The sequence below is a fragment of the Lynx rufus genome, unplaced genomic scaffold (genome assembly GCF_022079265.1).
Source record: "Lynx rufus isolate CCGP_SWC_20201006 ecotype Redwood Valley unplaced genomic scaffold, mLynRuf1.p SCAF_8, whole genome shotgun sequence".
NCBI lineage: Eukaryota > Metazoa > Chordata > Mammalia > Carnivora > Felidae > Lynx > Lynx rufus.
Window position 1 is genome coordinate 5,062,630 of NW_025814896.1, and position 8,947 is coordinate 5,071,576.

Sequence of the window (8,947 nt, forward strand, 5' to 3'; positions counted from 1 at the left end):
GTGTTCTTTTGGATAAAGAGATTATGTTTTTATTAAGGGATAAAGTGAATTCCGCAGCACTAAGTTACAAATACCACGGTCTCCGGGGAGATATTCATTTTCTGATGAAGACAGGGCTCGAGTCACTTTGGAATTAGAGTGTTCTGCTGTTCTCTAAGGCAATTTATTCGAACCAAATAAAAGATGAATCACCCCCTCTTCAGTATTTTCCTATTAATCGGAAGAGTTTTTGCCAAAGCCTTCCCGAACATTCTGAGTGTAGCCCTCTCTGCAGGGCACAGCGTGGTTATGCACTTCAGCTCCTAAAGAAAATTACGCTACGGAGAGAGACACGAAAGGGGCTCACTGAGACGAGACGATTGTTAAATAAAAACGTCCCCCAAGGTGCCTCCTCTGTGCACATCATCTCGTGTGTGAAGGACTTCCTTAATCCCAGCCTGTGCCGGCACAGGGAATGTTAAAGGTGTCCCTGATTCCAAAAGAGTTAAAGCTGTTAATAGGGCTCTTTCCCCGAGGCAGGCCATGTGCTTCGCGCAGTATTGGGTGGACTTGGTGGCGATGGTGGGCGTGTGGGTGTTAGTTTTCACCTTGTCGGGATTTATCTCGGTAGCTTTACTTTTCATTTTTCTTGCCCTCAACTAGAAATCTCTCAAATAATTGTCTTCCCTGTAGAAATCCATCAGGCTTTTGCAGCTATTCAGGCTATGATTTGGCCGATGCCAGGGGCAAACTAAAAGATTTTCTCTTCGCTGTGATCTTTAATCATTATGCTTAATTTGAGAGATTGAGGTTTTAGTCATTATGCCATGTTCCTAGTTTATATTCTCAGAGAACCGAGAAAAACAGGCCCACGTTTTCCATGAAAGCATTGCGCCCTCTAGCGGCAGCGCGCGGGAACTCGGCCTGGTCCGTCTCCGGGAGGGCCGACCCGCTTCCCGCTTCCCCGGCGGCCGGGGGGCGGTGGCTGGGCACCGGGGATGGGGGCCGGGGATGGGGCCGGGGACCGGGCACCGATGGCGTGGGGGTGGGGGGACCGGGGCCGGGCTGACCTGCCTCCCGGGAACGGGGTTGGGACCGAGGGACCGGGGCCGGACTGACCCGCTTCCCGGGGCCGGGGACCGGGCATGGGGACCCGGCGGGGGACCGAATGGGGGACGGAGCCGGGGCCTGGCCACGAGGACCGGCTTCCGCGGGTCGGGGGCCGGGCCGGCGGGGCTCGCACCGCCGACAGCGTTATCTCGGAGCCCTGGCTATCTCCCATCTCTGCCGTGGTTATTGAAGCCAGAGCCACTGATATGAATTCTGTGCTCCCCGCGCCCACGGTACTGGTATCATTTTTCTGAAAACAGTGCTTTTTGATATGAAAGTATTCCCCGGCACTCCTGGTTTCTGGTTCTAACTTCCTTCCAATCTCTTTTTCATTTCCTTTCGTTGCCAGGTGGAAACAATGCCATTTATTTTCATACCCCTTCTCTCCATCCCCATTTAGAAGAGAGTGAGAGCTTTGGTGGTAGGTTTTCCCGTCCAGCCATCTTATGAATTTTTCCCTTGGAGTAGAGAGCCGAGGCTCCCAGTTCTCTCCAAGCGGACCTTGCTGATTGGGGGAAAAAAAAAAAAAAAGGGCTCGAGCTGCCTGCCGGCCGCTTGGGGAACAAAGCCGAGGCTCCTCGGAGGTTCCCCTGATCTGTTGATCTCTGGGAAGTTCAGCCTTCTGGCTATTTTTATGTTATCTGATTTTTCAGAGTTTTATGTGCTTTCCAACTGATAACCCAGAATTGAAATATTATCCCTGTTCATAAATTTCTCTGCCTCTGTTTTACAAAGTTTAATTTATTTCCTTTTTGTTGGATTTGTTTGGGTGAGATGAAGACAGACGATTTTCTTTTTCCACTTTATTTTGCGTGGTATTTCCCTCGGCTTTCTGCTTTTGGCATTTTACTGACGGAAAGCCTCGCTAGGTCCACATGTGCCCTTAATTTCCCAGCCCGGCTCTTTTTATCTATAAAATGAAATGAGAGTAAGGAGACATTAGTAAGGTATTTTTTTTTTGCCCTAAAAACCAATTTCCTTTTTTTTTTCTTTCTTCAGACAGCTGATACTCATTTTGGAACTCTATAATCCCCATGATGTTTATGATTATTTAATGCATATTGCCTTGAAGTTGTGTGCAGATAAAGTTTCTGAAGTTCGATGGATCTCCTTCAAGCTTGTAAGGAATCGTGGCTTTTTTGTTTGTCTGTTTGTTTGTGATTTTTGGAAATAGGAACATTTCTGTTTCTTCCATTTCAACCCCTTTACTTTCTGGGGCTGATTTTTCAGTATACCTATGAAGCCAGCTTTTAAATTTGAAATTAGGAACTGCATTATGGTTTTATCAGCACGTAAGATAGCCTTTTTCTTAAGCTGTATGCTTCAGTGATAGAAATTGTGGATAAATCATTTTCTATATGAGACCCTGTAAATGATGGCTTAGTGTTTCCTTAAACACAGGCTGGGCTTAACCCTACGGCATGGTTTTGTAGAAAAGTAGTTAGTAAGCAAAAGCTCTGTCATGGAAAAAAAGGCTTATCCTGTTTCTTACCTGGGCTTATAACCAGCTGAATACTGGGTGGGGGGATCGAATCTCATTTGGAAATATTGTCTTACTAAGGTACTCTGATGGTATTAAAATTTTACAAACGTGGCATGTTCCGAAAGGTAATGATTTAGTTATTATGCAAGAGGACGTTTCCTAAAATTTGGAAATCTTAAGATTAAGAATGTATTTTTCTAATGCTAGTCCTTTTTTGAATTTCATTTTCTGAAGGGTTCTACATGTGTGAGTGTACGTGTATTGCACAAGTCTTTTTTCCTCTGTGTTCTAATGATTACCCTCTCCCATGCTTATAAATTCATTTTAAGAGCCATACAGATGTCTAGTCTCCACGTAGAGTAGGATTCATAATTCAAATAGATGGCAGCATTTTAAATGTGCTCTTCTGATATTTGTTACAGGTTGTGGCCATTCTGCAGAAGTTCTATTCACACAGTGAAAGTGCGTTGGGGTTAGCTTTCGTCCATGAGCTCATCGTAAGGTTCCGGCACTGTGCTAAGTGGGTTGGAAGGCAAGCTTTCGCTTTCATTTGTCAGGTTAGCATGGCCTGGGGCGGCCGGGCGGGGCAGGGTTCTCCGCTGGGATTTTCTTACGTTGCCACGGACTGATATCAGACGCGTCAGACATAGGACACCAGCCAGGCATCTGGAGATCAGTGCACCGAACGAACCCCTTGATCTCACGGGAGATTGCGGCCGACCCGGTCAGGCAGAATGATTTGCCCAGGCTTCCCCAGCCCGTCTGTGCATTCGTCCTGAAGGTGTTGACTGAACGCCTGCCGTGTGCCAGGCACGTTCTAGACGGTGCGGAGCCAACTCGCTCCTGCTCTCCCGGCACTTCCCCTCCAGTGAGGTGAGGGCCGGGCCCGCAGCCCTGCTCCCCCCTGCCCTGTCCAGGGCAGTGGCCATCGTGGCACCTCCCCTCAGCCAGCTGCCTTGGAGGGAAGCTGCGGTGAAGAATAGAGCAGTAGGGTTGGGGCTGAGACCATTTCATCTCTGCAGGGAAGTTCACGTCAGCCGGTCCAGCTCCTGGGCACCCTCCCTGCTTAGTGTCCTGGAAATGGTGGGTCGAGGTTTGCCTGGGGCTGATGGCTGCCACTTCTGGAATGCTTCTCCGTGCCAGGTACCGGCTCAGACACGACATCTGATCCTCAGTGGCAAGAGGTGCCGTGTGTCAGGCACCTCACACCTGTGTACTTTCAGACCAGTTGTTTTTTTTTTTTTTTCTTGAAGGGGAAGCAGTTGAAGCCCAGAGAGGTTAAGTGAGTCAGTCAAAATCACACAGGAAGCATAAAGCCGTGATTTTTTCTTTTCCCGCTAACGTGTTATTTGAGAAGTTTTAATGTTTCCCCATGCACATGTTCAAGCGTGTACAAAGGTGGAGGGAACGGCATGACTCCATGAACCCCTCGCCCAGCTCTGTCAATATTACAGTCGAGCTGTAATGGGACTCTAGCTCACCCAAGCCCCAAAGCCCCCTTTCTCTCCCTCACACCCCCTTCCCCCACTGAGGGACTCACCAGGGCCCCCTGTTGGGCTGGAGGGGCATCACACCGTACTTTGGGGGTCAGCTTTGCAAAGTGCAGTGACTGATGGATTTCAGTGCCAAACTCAACAGACCGCAGGCCTGACGCCACAGATTTCTGCAAAGAAGAAGTCAGTGCCCCAGGTCATTTTGTGGAGAAAGGGCGAATGAGATACCTTTGCTTGTATTTTTTAGTTCTCCATCTGCGATTTAGAAAATCCATGATGAGATAAAAGGTAGAAACACCCAGCTAATTTTGTTCAAGAAAAATCAACGTGTATGTGCTTCACGAATTAATTATTAAAGATTTAGAAAACCCACAGAAAGACAGACAAAAGGAAAGGGTCACTTGATGGCAATTTCAGTGCCGCTCCAGGGACGGATCCTAACCTGGGGTTTAGTGAGGGCCCACGTGGCAGATGGGGATGAACTGATGCATTTGACTCACCTTGCACACTGCCAGGCACTTAATAAATGTCAGCTGTTACCCTGTAGTGGGAAGATGTATAGGACTTAGAAGCCACACGCTCAGCTTGGAATCAGGAGACCTTTGGGCGTCGCCACTTTGGACCAGAATTTCCTCACCCGTAAAACTAGGCTTGTGCTGATTCCCGTGGCTGGCTATGAGACGGGACTCTGTAAGCAGAGGGGCGGTGGGCAGGTGCTGGTGATCATCCCGGAGGCGGTGTTTGTTGGGTATTCGCAGAGGGCCCGGCCTGGATTGGAGATGGGGATTGGGCTGTCGATAAGACAGGTGTGGTCCCTGCCCTCAGAACCTGAGGTCTGGTGAGTAACAAAGGTGAGGGTTCTTAACCTTAACAGGTGGGCGCTTTGCTAGATTCTTTGCGGAAGCGATCTGCCCTGCCCATCACTTCCCCATTGCACAGATGAGGAAACTGAGACCCAGACAGGTGAAGCCATGTACTCAAAGCTGTGAAGCTAGTAAGTGACCAAGTTAGGCTTGGAATTAGAGAAGTGTACGTTTTTAGAAAAAACATGCTGATCACTCTTGAGTATCAATTTTTGGCTGTGGTTTTCTTCCATCACAGGCGGTGGTGAGCGAGGAGTGTATCCCCGCAGACCAGTTTGTCGAACACTTACTCCCCAGTCTTTTAAGCCTCGTGTCAGATCCTGTGCCCAACGTGAGAGTTTTACTAGCCAGAGCTCTGCGGCAGACGCTGTTGGAAAAGGGTATGTGGACCGCTTTTCTGAACTTACACGTTTTAAAAACTTCATCGGGCAGCAGCTAGATTTCCTCTAGGAGATTGTGGCAGATTGCATGATAGCAAAGTTCAGACTTATTATATAACTTGATGTATTCACTTTTATGCAGAATCGTTCGTTGTTTAGAAAATGACTAAGGAAATGAATGTGGTCCAGTTTTCACATTTAGTGAACGTAATGCTAGAATGCAAAACATCGCCGTGTTCTAGAAATGCGGGAAACTTTTGTAAACGTTGACTTAGGACATAGACGTTATGAAAGGCAGCAAATGTAAGCCTTAATTACGCTGAGGTTTTGATGGTATTAATTTTGTAGTCAGAAAAATGTCGAGCTCAGCCTGAACAGGACTTAACTTTAGATTGTGTCCCTCGGATGACACGTTCACATCTAAGCCACGGGTGGGGCGGAGCATCCTGTCCCCGAACGTACCTTCCTTGCCCCTTCCCTCCCACACCACCCCTGCCAGCAAACCTGCGCCCCCCCCCCCCCACCGTACTCCACACGCTGTCAGTTATTTTGTAGCGGCAGGGAGAAGACATGACATTGAACATTTCTGAACTACAATTTTAAAAATGTGTATACCTACCCATTCTTTCATCTTTGAAATTTAAGAAATACCCTTTGATGGAGGCAATCATTTTATCTTTGTGAGGCCCTGTGTGTGTGATTATTCTGGGAAGAATGATTTATTGTCCTGAGGTGTGGTTTCAGAAAAACCCAAAACGAGAGTCTGTGTTGGAGCACAGTTCATGGCACACGCGAGCCCAACTACTGTTTTCTGTCTTTAGCGTATTTGAGAAATGCCGGTAACCCTCATCTTGAAGTCATTGAAGAGACCGTCCTGGCCCTGCAGTCCGACCCGGACCCAGACGTGTCCTTTTTTGCCACTCTCCAACCCAAGCGGCGGAGTACTGCAGACAGCCGTGTGCTAGAAGAGCGGAACTAACCCCTCTGTGGTCACGCACGCTCTGGGCACTTCGCACGCGGCACGGACTGCTCACCCCAGCTTGTCGGGGGGTCTGATTGTGTCACACCTTCCGAGGGAGGAAAGATTCCTGGAACTTTGAGGGCGGGCACTCAGATGGCCCCTTCCCCTCCCACAGTCACAGGGACTGCACCTGGGCCGGGCGCCACGCTTCTGTGCCCCTCCCTGCCTGATCAGGAGGTCCGGGCCAAGGTGGTGGAACCAGGTGGCTGGCTGGGGGTGGGGCCTCCAGAACATCAGACTGCCCTCTCTCCGGCAGACCAGATTATTTAAGCCCCCCCCTCCGCCCCCCCCCCCCACATCAAGTAGTTTATTAGAAGCTTTTAAGTCTTTAATAGACTTGCACATTTGGCTTCCCTTATGCTTTCCTATAAAATATAGTTTATGGTATCACATTTTATTTTTAACTGAAATAATGTACATATGTAAATAGCTCTTGACAGGAAGAGCTAATATATTAACGTAACATTAGCCTCCTACCAGTGAGCAGAACAAATACATCATTTAAATTTATGCTGCACTTTGAGTTACTGCAAATATAGCCCAATTTGTTTACTTTTGAAAAATGTGATAGTTAAGGAAATCTACTAAAGAATGATTTATGGAAGTCTTTCTAATATTGTACTTTTGTATAAACTGTACTTGGAACTTTTCCTCAGGCACTTACCCCTCCCCTTCTCGTAGGAACTGTATCCATAAAGACACGTACTGGCCTTTGACAGAGCATAAAGTAGAAAGATTTTTCGCTCTTACATGGATTCATTATCATACATTTGAGAGGAGGAAATTGATCATTGAGATGCCATGGATATCGACTTTGTATCTAATGCTCTAGGATTTTAACAGAAAGTAACAGAAAAATAGGACCCCGCAGATCTGATCAGTTCATATACTTGCCAGTCATTTGGGGGGTTAGATTATGACACCCTTCAACTTGACCTGAGTACACAGAACTTACATTTCACGCTTTTAAAATTTAGAGTGAGAGAAAGATGCTCTGGAAACTTAAACGAGTTTTCCATTAATCATTTAAGATTCTACAGACGTTTGCTTAAATTCTGTAGACTGTGTATGCTCGTGTTCTTTTTATTTCTATCTTTGTCTTCTCGAAAGTAGGCATCAAAGGAAGGAAGGAGAGGCCCATTTGGGGTTCAAGAGCTGGCTGCAAAGGTCATGTTGCTGTGGCCGTTCTCCCCTCGGACCTTTTTCTTGTCCGTCTTTTCTTTCTCCCTTTTTTTAAAAAATAAAATCTTTGCAGCTATATATTGAATTTCCGGGAATACAGGATGTTCTCCCCTCCCCCAAATTCCACTGAGTTGATTCTTTAAAAAGAAAGGAAGGAATCTATACCGTGCCAAAGAAAATAAGGTACATGTGTGAGAATTTCAAATTGTAACCCAGGGTAGCATTTTGGCAACTTCAGCAAAGAGTGAGCCAATAAATTGGAGGCTACGTATTAGAGAGAGAGGGGGGGAGAAAAATCAGTCCATGTTGTGTTCTTCAAGGAAATAGATGGAGCCAATTGTTTTGCTTCAGTAACAAACCATTTTTGATCCTTTTCGTGTTAGAAATTGAGATTGGCCTATTGTTAAAATCTGTTGATCTAGCAGCACGTAGAATTATTCAACTGGAATCTTGGGTTCTGTGCAGAGGTTAATTTTCCACTAAGGAAAAAAAAATTCCCCTCGGTTTGTGTCCTGATGGGTAATTCGCTGAATCCGATGTGCTTGTAGCGACTCTCCCGTAAATAACCCAACCTTTAAACATCTCTGGCTATACGCTGAAGATCGTCGATAACTTGATAGGAATGCCTTTCCGGTGCAAAGATTTTTTTTTTTTTCATGACTAATCTCTCTGCCAAAAATACGTGTAAGGCTCCTATGTTCTTCTTTTGTAACAACGGAGGTTTTTTTCTAAGATGGTTCTGTGTCTCCTTCCTTTCTCTCCGGCTGCTTACGCCGTCCCTTCAGCTCTTGATGTATATTACTTGTTCATAGGTGCGGGGTGTTAAGTGTGTGTGATCCGAGCATCTCACGTAAGCTTCCTGTTTACTTGAACACTCTGCCTCCTCTTGGGCGAATTAATGGAAAAGCACAAGATGGGTTTCTCGCAGACGGCGCTTCTCTGAAAGGTGTCTTTGCGATGGAACCGTCTCCGCTTCTCATCCAGCAGGCGTCGCCCCCTTGTTAAGTGTCTTCATGAGCACCTGTCTCCCGGAATTGAGGGGCGTTCGGGGGCGTCTGCGGGGCTGACGGCGCGTCTCCGCTCGCTCGGGGAGCAGGAAGGGCTCCTGTTAACGCCGTGCTGGGTTTTTCATTCGTGCCCGGAATAGGATTTTGAAGCATGACTGGAGACTGCCCTTGACAGCTCTCGGTAGTCGGTGCCCGCGATGAGGATTTGGGGTGCTATTCACCCCACGTGGTGGGCCCCGACTTCGGCAAGGACTGTTCTTTAACCGGACGTGGACACCAGGGGCCCGCATCCTGGCGGTGGACCCAGGAACTGACCCGAAGGGCAGGGCCTGGGGGCGTGGCCCCCGCGGGGCGTCTCCGCAGTCGGTCTGCGCTGTGGCGCTGGGCCAGTCGGGGGCGCCGGTGACGCGGGCCGGGGGACAGGGAACC

General features: G+C 47.8%; 1 protein-coding gene across 7 annotated transcripts in view; it reads left to right on the plus strand.

The window, feature by feature from the left end:
• LOC124504186 (putative serine/threonine-protein phosphatase 4 regulatory subunit 1-like) overlaps window positions 1-8,243 on the plus strand; it is an 83,569-nt gene extending 75,326 nt beyond the window's left edge. For 6 of the 7 annotated variants that reach the window (XM_047069553.1, XM_047069554.1, XM_047069557.1 and 3 more), the window contains 4 exons: window positions 2,089-2,209; window positions 2,995-3,129; window positions 5,167-5,308; window positions 6,130-8,243. In XM_047069553.1, coding sequence (XP_046925509.1) covers window positions 2,089-2,209; window positions 2,995-3,129; window positions 5,167-5,308; window positions 6,130-6,287 — 556 coding nt within the window. In that variant the 3' untranslated portion in view covers window positions 6,288-8,243. Of the gene's footprint in view, window positions 1-1,438; window positions 1,511-2,088; window positions 2,210-2,994; window positions 3,130-5,166; window positions 5,309-6,129 lie in introns of those variants that run through there. The other variant, XM_047069559.1, reaches the window with a different exon arrangement.
• The last annotated feature ends 704 nt before the right edge of the window (window positions 8,244-8,947 follow it).